The sequence below is a fragment of the Fundulus heteroclitus genome, chromosome 3 (assembly GCF_011125445.2).
Source record: "Fundulus heteroclitus isolate FHET01 chromosome 3, MU-UCD_Fhet_4.1, whole genome shotgun sequence".
NCBI lineage: Eukaryota > Metazoa > Chordata > Actinopteri > Cyprinodontiformes > Fundulidae > Fundulus > Fundulus heteroclitus.
This window is the reverse complement of record NC_046363.1, coordinates 7,359,790-7,387,689: the sequence shown is the minus strand read 5'-3', so window position 1 is coordinate 7,387,689 and position 27,900 is coordinate 7,359,790. Positions and strand designations below refer to the sequence as shown.

Here is a 27,900-nt window from a genome sequence, read left to right as displayed (position 1 = left end):
GAAGAGCCTGAAATAACAACTAGAAAGATAAGATGAATCTAAGACAGAAAATGTTCCATCACACTGAATACCCCCCAGTTATCTTCAATTAAAAAAAAAAAAAAAAGCTTCCAATGGAGCAGAAATATGCCCTGAAATTGACTTTTTGATGAACCTTCGCAGGCATGTAGACCATCTCCATGAAGGGCAGCAGAAAAGAGGTAAAAACGATAAAGCAGAATGTTTTATTGAATATTTAAAACATATTCAACCGTTGCTCGGCCTCGTATCGGAGGCGCGCCCGTCTCTCTCTGGCCACGGGTCACTCGCTCTGCGGTCTGGCTTGTCGCTGGCTCACGAGTTTCCACAGGTGCTGGCTGATGGCAGATGGCTTCTTGTAGATCATTCGCCGGTCTGCTCCTTTTATGTGAACGTGACTGGCTGATGGGTAGGATTCCTTCAGGAACCTCCTTTGATGTTGGGCCACCATCTGGTGCAGGAGGAATATGATTTACCGTGTTACCGGAGCATTGTTCGTTTACTGCAGGAGGAAGTTTGGCCAGCCGCAGCAGACACACTCACTTGGTTTAGGTGTTCTGGCATTTGCTCATCAAAGGAATCCCCGGTCAGCATGCTCACCGCTATCTTGCTGGGGAGGGGTTTAAACTTTGTTATATCCCTTTAAAAACACAGAAAAACAGCATTTTAATGTGGCAGATATGAAGAAGCATCTACTGGATTTAGCAACCCGAAAGCCTAAACGTCCCCCGGACAAGTTGTCGTAGATGTCTGTCTTACCTGACCTGAGCGACGCTTTCGTTCATAAAGTAATGCTCGTCCACAGCGCCGCTCTGGTGGGCAGGGTTACTGAGAAGGTACTTCTGTCAGGAGCAAACGCAGAAAATCATAATAATCTGCCAAACTCAATAGATCAGTTTCAGAAAATCAACCTATAAAGGTTAACATCTTGACTCGATAAAGTGGCTCAACAGGAAAAACATTGATCTATAATACCAAAAACAGAAAGTTTCATTAAAGGTGCAAATTTTTGCAATTTTCAGCCTCATTTAAATCCTACCACCAGATCTTCATGTCCTTAAACTGAGCAAATATATAGTTTTTATGGAGAAAATACAGGATCCAATTTGCTTTTGAATGTTTTTTTATATTGATCTCAAAAGTGTAAAAAAAACTTTAAACAGTTGTACCAGATTAAAAAACACATTGATCATTTTTATGTCTGGTTCATTTCTGCACTGAATTCCCTTCTCCTCCTTCTAGGATCTCCGTTTATTCTGAGCCTCTTTGTCCCAGCATGCTACGATCGTAAGATTTATACTCTTGATTCTGAAAAAGCATAGTTTTAAAGCACAAAGACTCTAAAACAGCGACGCCAACCACTGACACGCTCTGACTATCCACCACAAAACGCCGCGTTCGTAGATCCTTACTGGCATTTTTCTGATTCCCCATTTGAAAAACATTTACACCACAGGGTTGATCATACGATGAAGGAAAAAAAAATCATACTACAGCAGAGAAGGCAGAAACAACTTCTTCTAGTGTAGCCAAAAATCTCGTATCACTTAGGGACTGGGTCGGTCAATGCCGTCAGACTTCGGCGAACTCCCGAAATGAGCCGAGATGTCTTCAGCTCCATCCATCATCGGATCGGGTAGATTTGATGCTATTAACAATTCTGCTCCGGCCCAATTAGGGCATGCTAGCAGAACATGCCCTTCAGATATGGACTGCCTGCTCTATTGAGCATGTATGTGTGTGTGTGTGTGTGTGTGTGTGTGTGTGTGTGTGTGTGTGTGTGTGTACATATAACCTTCACCGGCCCTGACGACACAACCCTTTTTTCCTCTGTCCTTGGAGAATTCAAGCACAATGATGTCCTTATCTCCTTGGCAACAACTGTAATACTTAAAAAGCTGAAATAGGTCCCCCCCCATCACTGCTGCCATCAAACCGTGGGTGGCTGGCAGCAGAGTACAAGGCGTCTTAACGAACCGTTAACATCCCTCACTTCAGGCAGACGTCATCGCGTTTTTTTAGAACCAAATTCCCCGCAGTAGCCTCAGCGTCTCTGAGCCTTTGGCTGTCTTTAAAGACATCGCTTGCTGCTCATCCTTCACCGCTTCACTGCTCTCAGTTGTTTTCGACGAACGCTGAAAAAAATGGCTACAGGACTTGAAGATGGGGCAGAGCTGTACATGATCTGAACACGAACCTGCGTAAGACCTAGAACCCATTCCCTGCAGAGAGAGAGGAAGAAAAAAACCATCTCATCTAAAACACACAGGAAAGAGCTTGTAGCTCATTTTAACAGCCGTTTCCTCTCAATCTGTATGAGCTGTCAGAAAGCTTTCTAACATACCGGGCGCCAGCAGACGAATACAGTGCGTCTGCTGCATCATGTCAGCCCTGACGGAACGGACCTGGTTCTCATTTATTCAAATGTGACGCGTACGTGTCGCATCCTGCAGAAGTCGGTGTGTCTGACAGTTTGGAGACAAACGCTCCTGCAATCATCGCCCACTCGTATCTGGGCTGAGGAGGAGGCGGCGGCATTATTCTCGCACTAGCACCATCCTGTGGCTGCACGGGAAGCACAACGGGCCATTTTTCCTCTGTGCATCAATTAGGTTGCAGTAACTGTCGGTGCAGGGGGATCGGGGCCTTTTTGAAGAGAGACTGCTCACCCTTAAAAAACTTTAACGTTTAATGAAAAAAAGACATTGGGCTTTAAGCTCATGGTGAAGCGCAGCTGTGAGGGCAAGCCTGACCTGACGCTGGATGACCTCCTCTGAGAGATTTTCTCCTTTTAGCGTCGGCTCAATCGCCCCGAGGATGATGAGCAGGCGGCTCAGCCCTGTGGCTGCTGAGAACTGCCGGGCTTGGAGCGAAGGCAGCAGCTTCCCATACCTGAGAAGGAAAAAAAACGAGACCCGAACAGTTAAACAGGAACCAGCCACTTGGAGACAGGTTAAATGTAAGAAATGGAGATGCATAAAGCTGCATCAGCACCAAAGGTCTGGCTGAAAAGAGTAAAAAAAAACTGTTTAATGACATAAATACAGCAAATGGTAGGCTTGGGAGAAACTTCTTTCCAAATACTAAAAACATCTGAGATTTGATCTTTTTAATTTGATCAAGCAGGAAACAGTGTACACATTTTCTACACATGCCTCAGTCTCAAAACCGACCCAAACACAGGTCACAGTCATGTTACGTTGCCATCCTTGTGTCTTTTCCGGTGGAAAATTTCAAACTTTCTTGAAAACAGAATACATTTGCCTGCGAATGAAAAACTTCTCCTTTTTTTTTTGGCAGATGAGAGAAGAAGAGCTGCGGGATTTTGTAACTCAGGAGGCCCAATCGGTCTCGGCTCACTGATGCTCTGAATTGGCTGGTCTCAGCCTGTGGAGCCCAATCAATAGTGTGCTGACATCGCCGTGCTGCCGAGCCCGCCCTTACGTGGAGCCAGCACCGAGCAGATCTTCACCCCCGCATGTCCTGAGAGCCTCGTCGCCGTTTCTCCCTCCTCTGAGCAGCGCTGGATCTCACATACTCTCAATTTAAACAGCTGATAAATCACTCTTTGCTCTCTCTTTGCACTTAAAAGTTACAGTTCTGTAAGGTAGAACGAGGCAGATCAGATGCTGGTTCTTTCATTACAGCCCAAAAATAAAAGAAACTAACCCATCTTTCAGTTTTACGGTTCAAGTTTTAGACAAAGATTTCTGGCTTTCACCAGGGTCTAAAATACTCTAAATCCAATGTGAATATTACAAAAAGCACACATCAGATTCCACAGCGTTGTCACTGATGAAACCAAAATGGAAAAGCTGCAAGTGCAAGTCTAGCCTTGCTGTCTCCAGAGGATTTACGAAGCAAAGCGGCAGCGGTTGACTCATTGATGATCAACAAGTGTGACCAGCTCTCTAGAAGCAGGAGTTTGCTGCTCTGGAGCACGCAGGCGTGTGCTAAGATGACGCCAAGATGGAGAGGCAATATGGGAAGTTATGAGGCCATCTCAGAAAACGTTAAAGAGGACATATCTTGCTTTTAAGTTTTTCCTTATTACATTGAAATCCTTCTGTTGCGGTCTATGTAAAGTGGACTGCAATGCTTTGGTCCAAATTCCTCGTTAACTTACCCCTATATTCCACCTTTTTACCCCCAGTTCTGAGGGGCGTCTGAGAGCAACTCGTTTTGGTGCCGTCTCTTTAAATCTAAAGGAGGCACTTCACTCCCTGCCCCCCTCCAGGTCCCAGAGTGTCCCACTCCACCCCATTCAGCCAATTTTGTAGTACGCTGGGGGACGGTGTAATGAACAACAGATGACTTATCCAATTGTGGCTTAAACATTCTTAAGCTTGGACAAAAAGTACATTAAAAAAAAAAAGCTCAGAGGAATAAAAATGGCAGATTCGCGAGACTGGTAATACTGTGACGTAGTTGGTCAAAAAACATATTAGAGAAATGTCCTTAAACTGAGCAAATATCTGAACGGCTCAAAAATATGACCCAAAAATAATAAAAGATATCTTTGCAGCTGCTGGACAGACTAAATCCAAATTTTCTGCACTCCTAGAGACTCCAAGTACATAATAAAATATATTTTAAAAAGTGGATTTTGCATATGTCCCCTTTAAGACATTCAGGACTGCTGTCTGTCTTCTAAGGGCTGGCCGTCCCATTTACCCCAAGGCTGGAGCACGCAATGCTCAGAAATTATAAATGAATAAACACAGAGCACCATCTCAGTCGAGAAAAAGTCTCTGCTCTTTAGAAAGAATATGGTGTCAAAATTTCAGTGTGAAAAGTTCCACCTGAATGAATCAAAAGACAGCTAGACTGTCTTTTGGACAGTCAAGACCGAAGTAGAGATGAGGGGTCAGCAGCCCAAACCCCTCATCTCTACTGTCAAGCACAGTGGTGGAGGACTGATGATCTGGGCTTCACATTTTACAGTGACAAGAACTAATATATATATATATATATATATATATATATATATATATATATATATATATATATATATATATATATATATATAGTGGGACTGGAAACCTTAATGGCCTGAAGCGACGTCGCAGCGAAGAGCGGGCTGAGCTACCTCCGCAAAGATGTGACCGACAGATAAAGCCAGACAGAGAAATATCACTGAGGGTGATCGCTGCTGAAGGTGCTTAAACTATCCAGGCCTTTACACAGCTTTTTGCTTTCTATTTTATGTTTGCTTAATAGATAATGCCACAGTGGGACGTATGTTTTGCACTCTTGAGAGTAGATGGAAATCGTTTTACGGATGGGAAAAGAGCCGGTACGTTTTATTATGCGGCGCTCTGTAACGTGGCAAAAATGCAGAGAAAAAGCCACCCGCTCTGAACCAAACTCATCAGAATCAGACTTCCTGTTGTTGTTATTGTGCAAGAAAGCACAATGAAGTTTAAAGAATAGCAATTCTCAAAGGCAGTGCAAATTAATAAATAATATTAATAATAATAATATAAATAATAAAGCATATCTCAATAATAAAAATGTAGAAACACAGAAACAACTGGGATGTTAATAAATAAATGATGATCAGGGGTTGCATGAAACTGCATTGTTCAGAACAATTTCATCTATGAATGAAGATTTTTTTCCACTGATCGCTTATAGAATCTGAGGTTTTGCTGAACGCCACCATGCTCCACACTCCCAGCTTAAGGCAGCGGCGTTTACCACAGGACGCGGCGCTCTCCAGCACTTCTGCCCTTCCTTTATTCGCCCCTTATCAAGCCGCTATCATAAACATGCGCTTTTCATGTGCTAAATAACCCGTCGCACCTGCGGTCGATACGACATGTTTCTACATAAACAGCCGCAGCTAGATATATCAGGTGGAGCTCCGACAAAGCGTGTCAGCAGTGATTGGTCAGATAAAGCCCCAAACGAATCACGGAGAACGTATTCAGCTGTTACACACGGCTGTGTAAAGATAACATATCCGCCATATTCGCATGGTGGGGGGGGGGGGGGAAGCAGCCCCTCCTGGACAATAATAACTACAGGCAGCAGGCAAAACGAAACAAGTGCGATGCAATATTTCTGGGTCTTTATTAGACGGAGAGAACTTTGTATATCAGACTTCTGAAGAGTGACGTTTTGACATTTTCATCTTCTTTTCCACAGTTTTCCTCAGAAGTCATTCTGGCAACACAATTTCGAGCCGACTCTTCGACCCGGCTCTTAAGAGACATCTCAGTCTCTGCACATTTTCCACCTGTCACCCTTCTCGTACCACTTGGTTCCAAAAAAAAAAAGAGAGCGGGTTGGGGGGGGGGAGGATGGGGGTGGGCTGAGGAACGTCTCTCCTATCAGCCAGCCAGTTCCAATCTAGTCAAATCATTCCCAGGTCTGGCATTCAAACATTATTTCAAGGATTCTCCAGCCACCTGTCCTGTTCCTTCCTCTTTTTTCCATTTTTAATTCTGCCCCTGAGTGAGGATTATGCGAAGCAAGGCATGCGTGTCAAAGGGAAATTTAGTGGGTAAAGACAGCCAAGATTGGTGGGATGAATTAAACAGATAACGGGAGGAGACGAAGTGGGGGAACCATGTAGAGCAAAACGCCTCACCGATGTTGGTCATTTCAGAGGGGCTCTTTTTTTTTTTTTTTTTTTTTTTTTTTCCCCTCCCCACAGGAGCGAGGAGGCAATATCTAAATTAATAAAGTGATGAAATGAGTTTGTGCCGTGGACTTTCTGCTGTTTGACTTTCCCATCTGGATTAGTGCAGGCTGAATGGACGCTCTGTTACTTTTGTTACAACTACGCAATTCACTGTCGGAATTTGGCCCCGTAGCGATAAGGCTCCCCCCCTCCTCCTCCTCCTCCTCCTGCTCCTGCTCATTACCATCTCATTCCATATGCAGGGCCTCTGTTACCTGAGAGCGTGCTCACACACAAAACACCAACTATTACACACCCGTTTGCCAACTATTACAACTAGCGTGGAACATTTAAACATGGACTATTACACCAGGCTCAACTATTACATCAAAAGGTGCTTTTTTTTTCCTCCTTTCGTTTTTTAAATGTCCTCCAGAAAACAATACATGAAGAAATCTGGATGTGAAGAGGAGCACAGTGTGGACCCTTTACACCACGGGTATCTTTTTTTATTATCTAAAGCAATATTATGTGACTTGATTTTGATTTCCCCAAGTAATAAGACCTCTTAAAAAAAAACACCCATTCACTGCTGTCTATATTTAGCATTGGATACTCATAATGAATGATAAATAAGGTCAAACATCGTGATAATTAATAGCCAGAAATCCTGAAAATGTTAGATGTCAAAAGCAACAATTAACCACGATCAACTCTTGTGTTTTTTTTAAAGCAGATAAGTCATTTTAAATCAAAAATTTCTCACCCTAACAGGGCGCCTGGAACCACGAACCTCTGGAGCAAAAAGCGTACTCCCTTGTAGGGATAATAATCTGCGGATAGAACCGCGGAGAATAGCCGCTGTCTGCTGGAAACCGAAATCGAATTGTTTTCCTGACTATAATGGCCTCTCTAATGAGAATATCTCAAATGGATGGGTGGCTGCTTATTGACAACACAGAAACAGAAGGCGTAAGCACTCTTACTTTCACTAATGACCTGCCTACGCAGGAAATGTGTGTGAAATAAAAAAAAAACGGGGGGACTTTTACCCGCCCACCTTTTGAAACGCGTTTTGCCGCAGGATAATGAACAACTGGAACCTTGGCTTCAGGGAGAGGAACAATCCCAAGGCTGGAAGATGGGGAAACGATACAGTTCAAGCCTCGGTGACTGTAGACGGCTTTATTGGAGGACAAGGAGCGACAACAAAGTTTATAAGGTGAGAAAATGTGTTGTTTTAACTCAGTTTCCACTTTTTATATCTTCTAATAATAGAAATGTCTGCTTACCCCCACTGATAGTCTTATTAAAGGAAATGAATAACTGCTGTCTCTAAGCATTTATTTTGCATGTTTAAGCCAAAAGAATGACAGGATGTAGATCAATATTTAGACTTCCTTTTTCACTAACCTCATCTGTAACATTAGCATGAAGTAACTTTTTAAGCGCAGACAACATGATGTTGTGGCAAAACAAACTTTAGACAGACTTACAGAGTTTGTGTGATGGGACAAGAAGTGTCCTGGACTCATTGTGTGTAGAGAAGTGAGACTTTCAGCTGCTTCCATTCACTGCTGCTACTATTTTTTTTTTTTTCTTTTCAAAATGGCTCATAGTGTTCTAATATAGTGTAAGCAAGTATCATGTGACACAGTTTGGAGAAAGAAACTATGCTGCATTCAAATATCTATTTTCTATATGTTTTTTTTGCTGGAAAAAATCAGCACATATATCTTAATAATATAAGCTCCCATTCGACCTGGAGGCTTTACTATCACTACATTCATCATGCATGGCTATGATGTCAGAATTTAGTTCAATATGTAATGTCATCACAGTCTTCTCTGCTGACTTTCCTTTCTCTCTTTTATGAGTTTTATATATTCAGACAAGATAATGAACATAAATATCAAGAGCTACACGCCTGAAAACAGCTGAAAGCAGAGTCAAATATGCCCTTCAAAACAAAGCCATTATAAAATGTTAACGTATCCTGTAATCCTTCAAAGCGAGACGGCAGCACTACCAGAGAAGAGAGGAAAAGTACGGAGTCGATTTATTTGTAGAATAAAGAGGTTTGGTCCAAGCAAGCTGGAATACAGAGCAGCCCTGGTGTCACCTCCTGCCACAGCCCCATCTCCATCGATTCGTTGCACAACAACTAGGTCCCCCATAAAAATAGCATTTTATTTTTAACATCACATGCGAGACAGGAAAGAAAACAGGAAAGATTGCTGCTCTTCTGCTGCACATTTGCACATGTTTAAGCAGACTGTTACACACATTTACCTTCATTCAAAGAAATCAACAATTGATTTTTTTCCCCCCTTTCACCTTAATAAAAAAGTTGCACCAATCATGTTGAGATTATTTTTATGACGCTGTATTTGTAATGATGAAGATGAAATAAAAAATAAAAATGCTTGTTCTGCAATTCTGTAAAAACTAACACCTTGGTTTGCATATACAGCACCTTGGTAGAAGATGTGTTAAAGGACATAAATAAATGAATCTTTAAGTGCGGAGGAATAAATCTCATACCGAGCAATCTGTGCACCTTTATTCAGTGTGTGTGTGTGTGTGTGTGTGTGTGTGTGTGTGTGTGTGTGTGAGGTGGGGGGAGGGATTTTAAATTTGACCATGACTTCTTGTTTCCCTGGGCTATGTGTTGTGAGACAAAGCACTTCTTTTAGCCACTTTTAAAGACATTGTATTTACATCAGGCAGGCATGCGCTGATCTTCATTTTTTAGGAAATAGCTACACTGAAATAGCTACTCACAGAGATCTGCAAGCCTAAGTGTGGGCGAGGAAGGATGCATCTGATTTCCACTCTGCAAATCATATGTGTGGATCGTCGAGAAAAAGGTTTTCCTTCTGGATCTGATTCTAATTCATTCAGGCCTGCGGCACTGAAAGAGACACGGAAGGACTTCTGCATAGGACTGTTATCATGCTAATGCAAGTCTTTAATTCATTTTAAGAACGGGAACCTATGTTTGCTGGTTTCACTGGATGTAGGGTCAGATTTCTATCCATGATGACACACTGGAGGCTAAGCAGCACATTGCTGAGGGTTGACAGGAATCAGTTCCCTTCTGATGAACAGTTTGAGTTTTTCTGTTTTGCTGCTTTTCTGGTCTGACAGACCTCTCAAAGCCCTTTCACATTGGGTCCCGCTCGCCCAGCTGCACTTACCCCTCTCACACGGTCGTACACTGATTGCTGGGGAACCTGGGGTTAATGGCACACCGGCGTGTGGAAGGAAGACGCGCTCAAACATGCAACCTTCTGATTGCCAGATGACTTCTCCTCTAACTGAGCCACAGCTGCCCCGCTGCAAAGAACTGTTTACATTATTACGGCGTCTGATGCCTAATCATTACAACTTCAGCTCCGACAACATTCACACAATTAGACCCAACGCAGCCACTTCAGAAGGAATCGAGCCGTTCAAATCAAGATCCCGGCAGGAGCAGGGCTCCAAAAGTTCAAACTGTTATACCGGCGACGAACACAAGGTGTCACTCTTGCACCACCGCCACTCCTCCCTCGTCTGCTTGCTCTCTTCCACTTGGCATCGATACTTTAGATTACGCGCGGGGGTAAACACACGGAGGCTGGAGCAGGCCTGCTTCATTAGCGGAGCGTAGGAGCAATAGTTACGCTTACAGCGGTTCTAATTACGATTAATTGGCATTCCTGACTCATCCGGGAGTGTGAGGATGAGAGGGCCAGGACTGGGTGGTTAGCTGATTCAGGAGAGGACCGGTGAGGAGAGGCAGGCACACTGGGAGCTGTTAAAGGCCCACAATGTGAACCGCGATGATTCATGCTACTAAAGTAAAATACAACAAGCTGATCAGATAAGGAAGTATTTATCAACTCAGACCGTTGGATCATCATCTCCCCTAAACATCATATATTGTAACCTAAACCAGAAGCGGAATCACGCAGCATTGCTTCTCCAAATGCTTAATAATGTTTTCTTCTACCTTCTTGCCCCCTTTCCATCCATCGGCGACACAGCCAGACGTTCGGCAGCAACGTCATCTGAAGATTTTTGGAGGGTGTACGGCTGTGCACCGGTGGCTTACTGAAGGGGGAGAGAGGAGATGCGTCATCGTGAGCAGCTACTCAGCCCAGAGAAGGCTGAGGAGACCGAGGCTGAGAGCTCAGATATTAACAAGCTGAACGTAACCCTGACGTTTAATTATCTATATTTAACGGTCTCTCCATCCATCATCTGTAAGTCAAACAATGGCGGCAGTTGTGAGTCTGAAGAGTCCTCAGTCAGAGTGGCTGTCGTATGCTAGCTGTCCCACGGAGCAGGCTCCGGGTGAGCCTGCCAAACGCGTCTGTCTGATGAGCGGCGCTCCGAGCTGGGAGGGGAACACGCGCACGCATACACGCCACAGGTTACTGGTGTTTATGTGGTCCTGACCAGGTGTGTGCTCGTGGGCCGGCTTTGATGAGCATGTTAATGAGACAGATTGATGAATGGGCTACAAGGTGTCGCTTCTAATCCAGACTCATAACTCAATATTTGCAGCCAGACGCAGACAGCTGAGGCCCGTCGCCTGATGTGACGACTCCGCGTCGACCTTCAGGTGCAAAATACTCAGACACACACAGGTCGCACACAGGCAACGATCCATGATTGTTTTTTCTGGTGTGTTTTTTTTCAATAGTAACTTCAAAATATATTTTTTTTAATCCAGATTAACTGGAAAATTACTTTTCACACTGACAAAAGTAGGCCATTTTAGAAAGTTAGCTTCTTTTTTAATAGTCATATATTTTCTCCAACCTGCTCTTTACATTTGAATCCTCTTCCAGGTCTTTTGATGATGAGTGTGCAAGTGATAGAACACCTCAGGTTCAACTTTATTCTTTTTTTTCCACAGAAGCTCCTTTTAGAAGACACTTCCAAGGAATCTGGATGCCGTTTGCCTTTCTGCTTGTTAGGAATGGATCAATGTGGAATGAGGGGCTTTCTTTTCAGGCTAAAAAAAGGACTATGTAAACACTATCAGGACAAACGCTTAGGGTTAGGGTTATGCCGTATATTGTTTTATTTGAAGATGAATGTTGAGTTTTTTGTGTTTTCCTTTTATGGTCAAAATATTTGACTAGGGTTCGTTATATACTAAATTTGTTCATTTTCCGAATAAAGTTTTCTTCATTCATATTTTTTCTTGCAACTCTAAAAGACTGTAGCCAGTTTATTTATTTTTTTATGTAGGCCTTTTATGCTCAGTGGTAAATTCAAATTAGCCAAATCAGCCAAAACTGAAAATCAACCGCAGCGTAATGACTAACACTTAGAAGGACAGCAACACAGAGAGCAAAGTGATGAGGAAACCTTGGAGTGGTGCTCCAGTGAAGATTGAGCTGCTCTAAACACAGTGAGGCTACATTAAAACAGGCAATCAGTAATCATTAAAATGTAAGGACTGTTCCATTAGAGAAGAGCATTCCCTGCTGTTTCTGCTCTCTGAACAAAGACAGCTTCCCATGGTGTTCATTAGTTTTTCACGCTGCTCTCATGGAATGTGGAGGAAGAAAGGAAATACTTTCCCCCCATTTTTTTCCAAATACAATATGAAAGCAATGAGCAAAACGCCATCTCCCAAATTATCCCTACTTCTGGTGTTATTGCTCTGCTAAGATGAAGACAAATGTTATTTTATCGTCTTGTTTTCTGCCTGGGCTGTGTGGGGTTTCCGTGTATCGGTTAGACAATCTGAGCCAGTAAAAGGCAAACAGGTTTTCCAAACAGCAGCACACTGCGTTTAAGAAGGACCAGATAAGTATGGAATGGAAAGCTGGCCAGAAATGATGGAAAAATGGACTTAAGCAAAATAAAGGGAACTCTTCATTTTTAATTCAAGTCAACTCTCCCTGACAAGATGGATAAAATAGCACGTTTTGAGAAATTTGGTATCGTGCATTGACTGACCGTGAAACAGATCAGACTTTATTTTACAGGTTTATCAGGGTTGGTCAAGCAGAAAATTTGACATTTTTGGTTTTCATTCAATTTCTCAGTGCATCTCTACTCTTCAAGGGAATCGAGTTAGGTCAACTTTAAAGCAGGAGGTGGAAATCACAGAACTTGGGGCAGTATGGCTGCTAAAACTGAGCCTCCTTTACAGTGGTGCTAGTAATAAAGAACACATAAACTGAGCCAGGAACATCTTGCAAAGTTAACTGTAAAATATGCACAGGATTTTGTGGAGATTTGTTTTTATGATACAAAAGGGAGAGAAAAATTTGAAAAAAAAATAAAATCTGAGCTTGCATTTTTAAGCCATTTCACCCAGCCCTGCAACACACCGTAGGAGCAAACATGTCACATCTATGATGTTTTATTCTCACATGTGGGGTCTCTCAGATTTTGAAAAATCAACCGACAGTTTAAAAAAAATCTTCTCATATCAACCTTTGTGCCTATGTTTCAGGAGGGGGACGCTGTGTTCTTGCTCAGCTGCTAGTATAAGAACACACATCAGTAAATGTGGGTTATCAGACACAACAGCAATATTAATATGGGATAGCAGCCCAGATTTGCATATTGGTGCATTCCTATTGAAAATTCCCAGATAGTCTATCTGATCTGACTGAGCTAGAGCTTCTTCTTTTTTTTTTTTTACAAGAACTAGGCAAAAAAATCTAAATTTATAGATGAGTAATGCTGTTAAAGACGTACATGGGAGTCCTGTTTTCTCCTTTGGATGAGTCCAATTCAATCCGCCACACATTTGGGCTTCTCCTGATGTCTGATGCAAGACCCACTGCTGGATTCATCAGCGGGACGCATAATCTAAGCATGAAAGGAGCTGAGACTCCTGCTGAGATGTCTTCAGAGGAAAATCCCCCAATCAAGAAGTTGACCCTTTACAAGAACAGTGCGCCAGAAAATACCTACACACAGACAGCCTTTCTCGGGAGATGGCGGTGATTCATTTTGTAGGATGTAACAGAAGTCATTTTGGGAGTGAGCCTGTGTTAATGAGCTCGTCTTTGATGTGTAAATCCTCCAGTCCCAGTGCAAAGCCGATACAGTCGCCCCGCAATCCTGCTCAGGTGCAGCCTTGCTCCCTTCCGTGCTACTGAACCTGTGCATCAAATACTGTCAGACGTCTGACAGCTAATAATAACGGGCCCTAAGATAGAGAAGAGCACGCTAACGTACAATTTTGTAGGGGGAAAAAAAGTGAACAGAGATGCTGTGAAAAGTGTTTTACATCACCGTACAGAACACTGTATCCTATTCTTTTTTTTCTCTATATTCTCCCTGGACGGGAATGAAGCCGAGATGATAGAAATGTATTTTTTCCCCTGACTAAATGTAAGTCTTTGGTTCATTTCATCTCTGCGTTGCTTCTCCACATAGTAATTGGATTGTGGCTGCACTGTCATGTACTTGTTTAAATGAATGCCTATTAATCAGAGGATAATTGGACACATACCCCTGATAAATGGCGCTGCTCCACTTTGAGTCACGTACAAATTAGGCCATTTTCAGGGATCCATTTCTTATCTAGCTTGACTCATGCTTATATAAGCCGTAAGCTAATAGTGGTCTTTGGACGTTCCACATCCTCATGGGCATAACTCAATTATTATGCTTTTACCACTTTCCTCACTGTATTTTTTATGTAGGATTTCATGTGTATTAACTCATAGGAATTCTAGCTGACATTGCAAAATACAAGACATAAATGTATGCAAACCACAGAGCTTGCTTTTAAGAAGATGAACTAGAGAGAAGCACTGGAGCAGACAGATGTACTTTTCCCATTTAGCCCAGTTGTAGTGAAGGGGTAACTTTTAGACTTGATAGCAACCTTTCTCAAACCTGCCAGAACCATCACAAATCAGATACCGTCAATCTGCCGCTAATGATACTCTAGCACCAAAATTGCCATTCACCTGGCCACTATTGAGGGTTTGTCATGAAAAGTAATAGTAATAGTAATTACTATATATTACTATTACTATATTACTATTACTATATTACTATTACTATATTAACATGCCGTTATGCTTAAAGTCGTCAGAATTTCGCTGAAATTAGACCATTATGCTCATTATTAATGAGTGTACTGGTCAGTACGACACCAATGCTTGAGAGCAACATAGAAAGGTCAGTAAAGCTCTTAAACATGCATCAGCACAGCTGTAAACCTCTCAGACAAGAAGACTTTTCCAAGTCCCTTAAGGAGGTTCCGCATGTTCCGCTTGATTCTTAATAATGTGGGCCGGATTAAGTCATGAGTGAAAGAGGGTGTAAAAAAGGAGAAGTATACATGTAAAGCAATTTTACAAATCAATAGCAAAAGCACACTTTACTGCAGACAACCTTTGGCTTTAAAACATTTGTTAACAAATTAAAGGAATTATTGTCACTAAAAATGTCCCTGTTTTATTAAGAGTATTCAGGTATTATGCGCTCACGGTGTACAGAGAAGTTAACATTAAGTATAAACATTTAAACATTAGAGGCAATAAAATAAAAGATAAAGAAACTACATGGTATAGCCCACTGTATTATGGGCCTGGTAGGCCGTCAGGCTTTACTTGCCTCTGAGCCAGGCTAAAAGTTGTTTCTTTATTTATTTAAATAAGTTTTTTAAACACCAGTAACAGCGATACCAAAGATGGTATACAGGGATCTTCAAGTCCAGTCCTCTAGGTCCGGTGTCCTGGAACATTTAGATGTGTCCCTGGTCCAACGAACCTGAATCAATTGGCTGAATTACCTCCTCAGTCTGCAGTCAAGTTATCCAGAGTCCTGCTAAACACCTGATTATTTGACCCAGGTGTGGTGAAGCAGAGACGCATGTAAAGGTTCCAGGACACCGGACATCGAGGACTGAAGTTGAAGACCTCTGATGTATGGAATATCTTTGGTGATACGGCTAAAAGCGCAACAGTGACACCTTACGCTAATCACGTGGACCAATGGGGAGTCATAGGTCAGGTGTGTTTTTAATCATCTGAACTCTCAGAACCACTGCTATCTGTACCTGTCTACACACTAACAACTTCTTCCAATGACATGACCTGTCACAGAGAAAAGGCCAAAAGACATTTGACCATTTCTTTTCCGAAGTGAGAGCAGTAGTGGAGGAGACGATGAGCTCGACCATTTACCCGCCGCCACCACCAAGCCAACTTCATTAATGTAAGCCGAGCCACGGCTAGATGAGGCAGAGCCAGTCTTCTGCGAGCCGCAATGCTAAACAATGAACTAGCGGATTTAACCCCAAAGGGCTCAGGTTTTAACATTTAAAAACGTACAACATAGCAATAGGTTTGATTCCTGACAAGTTTCACCCCAATTCTAATGAGACCTTGCCAACAGCTCTATAGAGCTGGGAACTCCACACTACTCCAGACATTTTGAACTGAGAAAGCTTCCTGGTTGGGAGGCGAAACGTCTTCAACTTCACAATAGAAGTCCAGTTGTTTTATTTTTTACCCTTTTCTTGGATTGATCATGACCTGGATGACTGAGAATCTTCACCAACAGTACAGTACGCATGTTGTGTGTACTATATGATAAATGCACACATTGGCTCTCTCCCCCATCGCACTAGCATTGAGATGGCGGCACCCTAAAGTAAAGGTAAACAATGCAATCACATCTAAATAAATTGAGCTTCTGTGGCTGAGATTTATTTGAAAAACCCAAGAAGAAGAGGTCAAAACACAGTCGTGTACAGCATACCTCTTCTTCTAGGAGTTCCCTGGTTTTATTCCTTGGCCTTGAAGGGATCACTTTGTTGGTTCCTTGTTGTTGTTTTTTTTAAATGTGACCAGCATTACTATACTTTTTTTGAGATTCGGAGGCTGATTACTTAAGTAGGATTGAGCTTATGCGCAGACAACTGATATTTGTTTGAATTGTATGTTGTATTTTGTTAAAACGATATTTTAAGAGTGCGCCTTTTTGCAAGACCTGTTGATGGAGCCAAGATCATCCCAGATTTAACTTCTCCGTAGACCCGATTATTGTCCAGTTTTGTGGGAGAGGCAAACCACTAATTTATGCGGACGGTAAAAATTTTAGTCCTGTTTCTGATAGACTATATGTGACAAGGGATAAATATTAACTTGCATGTAGAACTGACAACTGATCATTCGGGATGGATTTTAGAGTCAGATGTCAAGACAAATACGTAAAGCTGTCGACTTAGAAATAAATCAGCATGTAAATGAATAGCCTAAACAGCACTAAAGGAAGTAGGCCGTTGTCAAACACATAACACCGTTTATAAACCCTTCCCCATTTCCTGTGAACAAGCAGAGCATGAGCAAGCACTTCACCACTTACCTGATAACAAACTTTAATATTTTCAAATGAGAGAACCTGCTAGTGCCCGATAAACATCCACTGTGGGTTTTGGGCTGAAAACTGAACAACAAACCTCAACAATGTGCTTCAGAGATGTGTTTATCATCCGCCCATTGATGCTAGTGCTGTCAGTGAAATCTAAAAGCGTTCAATGATTTGCTCAATTATACACTCAGAACAAAATCTCAAGTGGTGTCGTACCATTTGACAACAACATGGGACATGCTGTACTTCTTTCCAATCAGAAACACAGTAAGCGTTGCATAACTGACATTTTTCATCAACAGTCCTCCTCTGCACTCTCGTGTACGATAAGCACAGAATAATGAAATATGTGCTGCGACAATGACTGCCACTTGACAAGAATCGTGCCATACTGATTAAAGCAGTGTTTTTACACTCTCTGTAACCCAGTCCCTACCACCGCCACAACACTTTGTTCCCCACTCATCTGCTCCGTGCCACAAGACCACAGCCCGTTAACGAGCTTCCTTGGCCTCCAATTAATCATGTTAACGAGCCCCGCCCAGCAACGCTAATTGAATGCACACATGAAACATGGCTTCGTCAGTGTCTGCTTTCTTTATTCCAAACCCTCCTTTTCTTGTTGCGTCACCCTCTTTTCTTCCACTCTCCCATGGCTCTCGCCTTTTTTTTTTTCTGCAACCCTCCCAAGTTTCTGCCTTTTCATCTCACTTCGTTCTCTCCTTCCCAATATTTATTTCTGAGCTCCTTCACCCTCGACCTTTTTCTCATGATGTTCCCCTCTCACGGATGAAGAGTCTCCGATGAACTCACCAGTACTCCTTCCACTGCTCCTCTTGGAAAATGTCCTCCGGGATGGGATCTATCAGCACCAGGTCTGACACTTGCCTGAGGACAACAGGGACACACACACACACACTCAGACTTTAACTAGACTCGACCACTTTACCCTCCAAGCCCGGGCCATAATGAGCGTGAAATAGATGGCGCCGTCCCTGCTGTCACGCTGCAGAGTTGTCATTTTATGGCACCACATACTCTGAGGTAATATTTCCATTCGGAAAAGTTTCATTAACGCACCCCTATTTCATTCTCTCTCTTAACGACGGAAACATTGTGCCAAATCAAACCCTAAATCTTCCGTCCTGGTACGAGGAAGACGACGTGTTAATCGCCAGGCTGTCAGTGAGGTGGCTGAATTATGCTGGATGATGGGAGCTGGAACATCTTTAGCTCAGAATGTGAAGTTGACCGGCTCAGTACAGCGTTTCATTTTTTTTAATAGAAGTTTCTTCTTTTAAAGCCTGTTTGAATGTCTCGTTAAAGAAGTTTGGGGTTTTACACAGTTGGCAATCTTTTATAGGAATTAATGGCAACAATCCTGGAATTTAAAATATTAAAGCTTAACCAAAAAAAAAAAGGATTTGAAATTTAGGTGTTTTTTTTGGGGGGGGGGGATCCTTTAGCACAACCCTGACTAAAACAACCACTTTTTGTACAGGTATACCTGTGTACATCTATGCAATTCCTCAACCCCATGCAGACTTCTTAGTGAAGGGGCATTTAGGCCACGCCCCCTACATGCCCTATGGATTTCCTCCATCACACACTGATGATTTCTAAAACCCATTTGGGGCGCAAAGCAGAAGCCTATTAACTCTCACTGTGTCTATAGACTACATAAAGCAACGTATTAACTATATTATTGCGTAAATATATTTATAAAGCTGGGCTTTATGGGCGAGTGGCCAGAAAAACTTAATTTGATCTAGTGCGTTTCAATAACCAGTTCTTAAGAATCTCCATGAACATGTCCAAAACTTCTCAGTCCAACATTTCTGGAAATTCACCACCCTTGGTGACCTTAATCAGAACCATAATCTCTTCTATATAACAGCTGTTTTTCAACAAGTTATACGCACAACTTCATTTGAGATTTTGAACTAGCATGCTAAATCTGCAAGTATTGAAATGTGAAAAACTACAACATTCAGATTCAGCGGCAGATATACATTACACTGCCTCAATATGAGACAGCAATGCCAGACAGCTTCACTACAGCCTGACAGTTTGCTTCTGAAAAGTGAACCCTTGACAGGAAAATTGTTATGACAGTGATATCTCTGACAGCCTTCAACCGCCGGAAATGCACAAAGTTCTGACATGGTGCAGGAAATATCACGAGCAAAAGAAGTCAACAAAACAAGAAGTTGAGACAATATAAGACTGTGAAGAGATATATCCAAGAAAGGCCCAATAAAATCCAAACATGTAGCCTGAAACCGTTTTAAACTAGATCCATATTAACCACACACAGGAACAGAGGGGAGTTCTTGTACAATCATTTTCCCCCTCCGGCTATGAATAGACAGCGACTATTGGTCCTTTTGTCAGATTAGTCAAATTGGCACCATTTTAATTCTTACAGTTAAATTCCAGCAACTTTAGTTCCCCAGGTGGGACAATTAAAGGCCTTGTGCCGTTTGAGGACAGACCTATATCTTGGGTGAAAAAGTGAAGGTCTGAAGGGATCTCAAGTGCTGGAATATGCACTAAAACAGCCGGATTAGTTAAGGTAGACAGACCAAGGTAGAGAGCAGACTGTTTTCATATCGCTTAACCAGTCCAGTATATGCCAGACGTCATCTGTTGCAATAAGTCATAAAATGTTGCTTCATAAAATGTTATTTAAAAGCAGCAGATTTTATCATTACAAATTGTAGTGTAGTTTCCACTCGTGAGCAAGCACAGGGCAACAGTGGAGAGGAACAGTTCCATTTTAACAGGAAGAAACCTCTAGCAAAACCAGGCTCAGGATGGACGGTCATCTACCAGGTTTTAAGTTGCAGCGGACAGATTGGAGATGCAGACAATACTGCCTGTCCATACTGGAAGCTGTTTATTTTATTTGGGTTTAGTTGTTTTTACCTTGGAATGGCCATCTTTCTATTATTCCTTTCATCATTTGCCAATCATACAGTTCAACCAACGAGTGAAGGCAACAAGCTAGACAACTGCCGATAGAGGGGGACGGATCACTGAATCGTACGTTCGTAGCCTACTCGGTATTCAGAAAGGGCTGTGGTCACCGTCGCTGGTGCGGCATGGACATTCAGACTTATTTCCAAAAAAATACAAGAAGACACAATGAAGCTAACGAGAGCGAGCGGGAAGCCGTGCCATTCGTTTCCATTAGAAACATCAGCACTGAAGACGACACACTGCAAGGGTTAGCCACAGCAGCTAGGGAGCACAGGGAGCAGAACCGACCAGTGAAACTGAGCCAGATGGAAGAAAGCTGGGTTACTTGCAGGCAGAAGAAACGCTGCTTTGTTCTGATTTTGTGCTCCTTAGCTGCTGCAGCTAACCCTCCTAGCATGACTTTTGACTGCAGTCGGTGTCCAGCCTGACGTCGGTGCTTATGTTTGTCACAGTGCGCATGTTTATGCTCATGCTTGACTTTTGAGTTAACTGAATGGACACAGCACTGCACTGTGTTGCCAGACCTGACTGATGACCACGAAGAAAGTTTGTTCTGGCCAGAACTTTTCCTGCTTCATTGGAAACTAAAGCGCAACATCTCAGGGATGTCCTCACAGGGTCCTGCACTAACGCATATGTCACGTACTTTTTGGCATAAACCACACTCACTTCAGCTTTCTGACCAATCATATAATAGTTGTCAGGCACAACAAGGGGGGAAAAAAACTTCTTGGAAGCACATTTCCCCCTTTTAGTAGCTCTCTCAGAGTGAGAATGAGCTCATCTGCACTCAGTTTAACCAGGAATCACAGCTTTGTGTCAGGGCAGAAATACCGAAAAATATTTTGTGATGAAGAAAACTTTTTAAGCTAATAAAGCCCTTTTCCAGTGACACGAAGTGGATTTAATAACCATGCTTAACATTCTGAAAACAATGCTAACAGACACCAAGTTATTTTAGAATGTCCTCATAATCTAAAAGCATTACCGTTTGCTGGGAAAAGCTAAAAGCATCTAAATCAATTAACTTAGTAATTTGTTTGGAGGGTATATCTTGAGAACTACAATCCCCATCAGTCTTCTTTAACCTCGTTTGGTGCAAAGGCCTTCCTCTGCCCACGCTGAAATATTCCCTTAGGCAGAAGCAGCCTTCCTTACAGCCACAGACCGCAGCGTACACACTTTTTGTAGGAAACCCGTCTGGATTTCCCAGCTAAAACGTTACCTCTGTTTCTCTACTGGAAGACTTACACGTCATGAATGTGGCTGTAGAACCTGCCGTTGAGCGCCCCCAGCTCTGAGCCGACGAGTATGAAGGGGGCGGCTATCCCTGCAGCCTGCAGGAGCCGGTGCAGATCGTCCACCATCCTGCAACACATTACACTCGTCAGTCTCTGCGCACAACCAGAATCTATGTAGCAAGAACCACAAAAAGGGGAAAAAAAGTGTAAGGCATACTAGAGGTAAACCAAGAGCAAAGTGATAAGGTGTGGCTTTCTGTTAAGTCGCTCCCCAGTTGTAGGCACGAAGTTGACGGCGCTGCTGACGAAGCTTCCAAAGCTGCTCTGCCGTTAGCTCTGTCCAACCAGCTTGGTTGTCCCTCAGTGAGAAAGGCATCCCCGCAGCATGATGCTGCCACCGCTAAGTTTTGCTAAGTGGATGGTGTATTTAGGGCGCAGCATTTGTTTTACTCCACGCGTTATTTTGCCAGAGCAGCTTTTTCCACATGTTGGCTGGGTACTTTGCATAGAATGTGGCCAAACTGCAAGCTGGACTTTTATTTTTTTCTTGCCTCTCTGTCATGTGTAGCGTGCGCTATGACTAGATGTCCTTTTGGAGAGCTGCTGAAGCTCTGCAGCTTCTTCAGAGGTACCATGGGCCTCTGAGCTGCTCCCCTGAATAACGTTCAGAGAAGCGATGCCGTTTGTTCTTCACAAAACAGCTGCGTTTATTAAGCTGAGATTAAGTTGCACACAGGTCCCGTCAATTTCCTGATCGGGTCGACAGCTGGATTTCATTTAGGGGTCTCAGAATAAAAGGAGGATAAACGTTGCTGGGAATATGATGTGAAAACCGGGGCTACTTCTCCTTTAACGACTGTCCACCACGTCGTCATCGTGCAAAACAGCGCACTGTGCTGTTCGCCAGAGCAAAACAAATGTTAATATAATGAAATCCTCGGAGATGGAAAGAAGAACTGGGAACTCAATTATTAATGGACAGAACGTGTACAGCACAAAAACATAAAGGTTCATTCAGATTCTAAGACTCAGACCGGAGCTTTGGTTTTACAACTTTAAATGACGACGGAACGCTAACAGTTACAGTAGGACTAAAGAAATGCTTTGCTTGTTTTGTAGAATCCAGTCTGTTATATGCTCATTTAGAGGTGCATTAAGAAAAACGCCTGAGACGAGACTTTTCTCTGTCAACGCTTTAACAAACGTGAGTCGCTGCTCCGTGCAACAGAGCTTCCTCTCCCTAGAACCTGTAACATCCTTCTGGAGGTCTTCCGCATTAGGTCTGAGGGTCACGCTGCTATCGAAGCAGGTCGCACTTCTCCCAGAAAGTTTTCCGTCATCATTCAGGCTTACTCGAAGCTTAAATGATAACACCTTCAACTTTGAGCGGTTCTGTGACCCTCGGTCATCTTCATTTCCAAATTATCAGGCTGCAGGCTGCGGAAAGCTTTGCTGAAGGATTCTTTCAACGAAAACTACACAAAAATGTATTTAAATGTTAGAATTTGCTACATGTCCTCTAACTTAGACTATGGCTGTACCATAAACGGGGGGGGGGGGGGACCTTCAGCTGCAGTGACAGGGAAGATGTAGTGTATCCTCTCTATGTGCGTGAATGTCATAGTAAGGCTTTTTTCCCCCCCAGACTGAAATGATTATACACCCTAACAGAAAAATGTTATTGTTCTGGATCTTCTTTAATCCACACAGCGCCAAAAGTAAATGTGCAGGCTGGGTTTTAGGGCACCAAATCAATTTTAAGATCATTAACAGATTAAACAGAGTCAATAAAATGTATAATTTTGTTTATTAATGGATAAAAGTGGAAGAGGATGGATGCATGAATGGATAAAAGCGCTTCAAACCAACCGGGCTCTGTTCTGCCACAGCATTTCAATCAAATTTAAGTCCAGACTTTCACTAGGACGCTATAAAACGTTATTTTTTAAAGCCATTCAGAAGTGGTCTTGCGTGTGGGCGTCCGGTTACTGCGGTGCTGCACGACCCGAGTACGCCTAGAGGTCACAAACTGATGGTTGGAGATTCTGCTTCAGGGTTCATGGTTGTGTAAATTACTGCAAGTTGTCTGTCCTAAAGCAGCCCAAGATCATCAAACTGTCTTCATGTTGCTTGACCCTCTGCATGAGGTTGTTGTTCTGAAATGCTGAGTTAGTTTATTACTTGTAAGCGACGTGGTTACCGTGAAGCACACCTTCCAGGAAGCTCAACAGTTGTCTCATCGATCCACAGGACATTCTCAGGTCTTGGAGATCATCAGGACACTTTGGCAAGATGTGAGGTAGAGCTGTGTTGTGTTTGGTAACCAGTGTTTTTTGCTTTGGAGCTCCCCCGCTGGTGCAAGCGCCCTGGATGAGTTCCCAGTAGACTCGCAGAGTAATATCAGGAGGCTCCTGGGAAGGTCCACCGTTGTTCCGTGTTTTCACTGTGGTTCCCCCACAGATTTAGAAATGGCTTTGTAACCTTTTCCAGATATCAATTACTTTGTGTCTCAACTGTAGTCTCAGATATCAATTACTTTTGGGTCTCAACATAGAAGTACTTTAGATTTCTTGAGATAAGTTTACTTTTGGGATTTTTTAACCTGCTTCATGTTATCAGGAAGGTTCAACTGAACACATTTCTTGGTTCTACAGGCAGCTATAAGCCCTCAGTGTTTAGAAACTGAACTCCGATTCCCCATAAATGTTGGCTTAATCACAGTTCATTTAAGATATAGCGGGGGCTTCTTATCTTTCTTACACAGAATCAGGTGGGTTTGAGTAGATTAAAGACAGTTTCAACGTGTGTTTGGTTTACTGTCCTCCTGGAACACCCAGTCATGTCCAAGGTTCACCCATCTGACCCAAACATTCAACGTGAAGTCAGTCAGGTTGTCCAGGAACAACCTCGGAACCATGACGGTTCGAAGCAGCATACTCACCGTCCGGTTGTGGACGCCCCCCAGACCTTCTCTGTCCCTGTCGTTTCATTCTGCATCAGCCGCTTGCTGAATCCCAGTCCCATCCGGTCGTAGGTGCAAACCTGGACCAGGCGACAAGACAGGGACAGCCCTGAGGTTTTGCTTGGTTTCAACGTGTGAGACACTCCCAACAGTAATCCATGACCTTCCTTAAAGAAAAACGCACAACCACCAAGCTGCCCTCTACTGATATCCCTACAGTGGACAGCGCTGCTCTGCTGTCGCTGCGGTTTTACTTTAGCTGTTTCAGTGTAACTCCTCTCTTCCCAACAAGCCAGTGACCTAATTTGGGTCACAGTCTCAGACAAACAACATGGGGCAGGCTGTCAGCCTCGGCGCTGCTGCGCTGAGTGTTGTTGAGCAAACAGGAACTGACAGAGCGACTGCAAGGACCGTCTCTGCGTGACCCTGAGAGCAGCAAACAACATGGCCACAAGAGCAGAAAGATCACCGGCCTCTATCACCAACCTGTGCACCATTTCTTTTATCTTTGCAGAACTTTCTCTGCGTTTTTAATATCTATGCACCATAAACATGCCGTGTGTCACCTTTGTCAGGGAGGAAACTTTCTCTTGGACGTGGAGCCAGATGTCTGAGGACATTCCTGTTGGGGCATCTAGTATAACTTTAAAAAAAAAAAAAAAAAACAGACTAGTTAGAGCTCAGTTAAATTGAACACTCAATCAACATGGAGAACAACGTGTGAGGAAAGTCGGACATCTATTACCTGCTGGTTTTCCTCGTCCTTTGCACAAAAGATGCATCTTTTGACCCAAACCCACATCAACCATCTGGCCATCTGGAGGTAAACCAAGCAAAGTTTATGAGGCGCTGCTGAGCTCTTTCCACCTTCTCAAGAACTTCAGACACCCCCACAGCCACTAGGACACTTTTAGCGACTCAGTCAAATCCAGCCATGCCTTAAGGTGACATTGGAACAGAATCGGCACGTTTTTCAACCTCAGAATACCTGTAGGCAGGAGCACCTGTCCCTCTCTCTGCAGTGATGCATAGTTGAGGAACGGCGGGACGATCACGATCAGAAGTAAACACTTTCCAAAGTTGATGAGAACGGAGCTGCAAGACACCCTGCGTGTGGCTTCAGCCTGCCTGTCCGGATTCTGTCCCTGATCGTAAAATTAGGGGAAAAAAAAAAGAAGAAAATACCAGGTTGACTTATTGACCTGCAAAGATACACAGAAACACACGGAAGAGAAGTTTGAAAGCTCAGAAATCCTCATCATGAGTATGAATGTCCTTTTAACTTGGGGGAAATGATTAGCTTGTTTAAACTGTTCTTTTTCCAGAGTGGAATTCAGTGATTTTTTTCCCCCCAGTATTTTATTTTTTTTAAAACAAATGGACACACAAGTTTGTACATGTGTATTTTGTCTATCCAGCAAGTGCTCCAAATCTTACTTTTTATGGCTCAAATGAATGCGTGCAATCAGCAAAACCTTTTAGACGAGTAGTGCTGAAGGTAAAACCAAAAGGTTTACATTTCTGTTATCTTCTCCTTAGTGATCATGACTACCTGTAGCTGGTACTGATATAAAAAGGATATTCCTCAACATTTATTCAATCAGCCTGCAGCTCCAACCAAATAAATCTGGGGGGTGTAAATCTGTATTTTATTCAGTGTGTAAAATTTTGAGCCTCTGTGGATTAAACAAAACCAACAAACTCAGAGTCTTGTCTTCAAATTGTGTTTTTAATAAAAAGACTCATGTTGCATGCAAATATTGCACTCTGGAAATGAATTAATATAACATTCAAGCTCATGATGAAATTATGTAAACTTTCATGGTTGGCTGGATAAAGAATATTTATACTCAGGGCATGAGAAGGAGAGGTTTTAACAATATTTTGGAGACACCAAGAAACTCTTTTGTTTTTCTACTGGCTTTCACGCATATAGCGAAGCTTAGACAAGTCACACACTGTGGTTTAAAGAATCTAGAGGAGGAATGCTGTGTGTAGAAAACCTCAAGTCTATGGCTGACCGCGGTTTTCATGCTTGTCCGGATCTGCAGTGGTAACTGGGACTGGGAATCTAAACCAACCCATTGATGGGACGTTTTACAAATGTCCAACTATGTTTTAAAGAATAAGCCTTCAGTTTGACCAATCTAACTATTTCAGCTTTGAACCACGGATGATCAGATGAAAAAATGTCCCAACCCTGAGAAACGGCCCTTTACTTTAGAGCAGGCAAGAAGCTCGAAAGCATGGTTTTATTTTCACACTCTTAGCTGTTAACAGTTAACCAGCCACGGTATCCTCAAGGTGCTTAAAAACATCGCCAGGTTTGCAGATTGTCTGCTGTCACTCTGTCCCAGTTACGTTTTTTATTTGAAACACTGAGAGAGAGAGAGAGAGAGAGAGAGAGAGAGAGAGAGAGAGAGAGAGAGAGAGAGAGAAGTTTGAACAGTTTATTGATTGATACAAGGAACAGAAATGAGATGAAGAGATAAGTTCTAAGTAGAAGAAGAAGGAGGTTCTGGTTTGTCAGGGGTATCATTTGAGGAGAGAGAGAGAGAGAGAGAGAGAGAGAATGACATCTGGCAATCATTATTAATTGACAACTTCAGTTGCTCTTCTCAACAGAGCAACTCAAGAACTACTTCCTCTATGCCTTCCAAATAAGAGTCTCAGAAAAAAGCTCTCAATTCATGCCTAGGGCTGCTTAATAATAAAATAATAATAATATATAATATCTTAACTACAGAGTGTGAGAGGATAGATAGATAATCAGGATGAATCTTTGACTGACAGGTTACTAAAATAAGGTAATACTATTATCTGGTCACAAGATTTATGTTGTGACCAGAAATATATATTTTTTTTAGTTTAAATGGAAACCTATTTCAGTGGAAATCAATACTAAAAGGCAGGGAGCTCTCACTTACTATAGCATCCCTTCTAGTCAGGCTACATAATCACAGCCTTGTTTTTCCCCTTCAGAAATAATGTTAGGTCGTGATCGTTTGTATTTTTTCTTATCAGATCCGTCTCTCAGCTCCTCGCCCTCCTTATTATGGGCTGGTCCCTCATCATCTCTGTCCGACAGCTCTAGCATCTCCGGTTGGAAATCAGGATTATTTCTGGCAAACTTTAATAAAAAAGCAGACTTTCGTCTCTGGTGATTCTCGAAAAGGGGAAGTAGTCTTGCGATCAGAAGGTTGTGGGTTCGATTCCAGCGTGTGGTTCTAATGCAAAGCACTTTGGAGTGGTTAGAATGACTAGAAAAGAGCTGTATGAAAACTGTCTATTTACGTTAAAGTGCACGCTGTTTCCACAGACCTGCACAGTGCAGCGGTATGTCGTTATACTCTTTCTTCCTCTCTCTCTCTCTCTCCAAATATAAAACATGCAAATACGTTTTCAGCACCATTGCATTGTTTGCATTTAGAGGAGAAAACGCGAACACATTAGGAAACATTCGGCGGCAGCTATATGTTAAAAACAGCGTTTGAACAATGTTAGTTTAACATTGTTAGTTCCCTAAAGCAGCAGCAGTGAGCTGTCACACGCCGCCTGCCGCTAACACTGCCTCACCTTTTTATTAACGCTGGCAGAGTCGCTGCTTGCAGCCTGACTTTCAGGTCTCCGACGCATTTTGAAGTGAGCTTCGGAAGTCCACACTACACTGGAATGAATGAAACCTACTGACTTCCTGAAGGAGGTAAGGATGCCGG

The 27,900-nt window shown here is 42.7% G+C and overlaps 1 protein-coding gene across 1 annotated transcript; it reads right to left on the bottom strand.

Moving 5' to 3' along the window:
* Nucleotides 1–205: 205 nt before the first annotated feature.
* si:dkey-122a22.2 lies at nt 206–27,900 on the bottom strand. Its single transcript, XM_012872866.3, has 11 exons — nt 27,761–27,900; nt 25,173–25,329; nt 24,930–25,001; nt 24,751–24,827; nt 24,164–24,264; nt 21,233–21,349; nt 17,813–17,887; nt 2,772–2,910; nt 778–860; nt 562–658; nt 206–469 (listed from the first exon to the last, which is right to left on the bottom strand). Exons 1-11 carry the CDS (start codon nt 27,818–27,820, stop codon nt 302–304), a joined length of 1,146 nt encoding a protein of 381 aa, XP_012728320.2. The 5' UTR covers nt 27,821–27,900; the 3' UTR covers nt 206–301.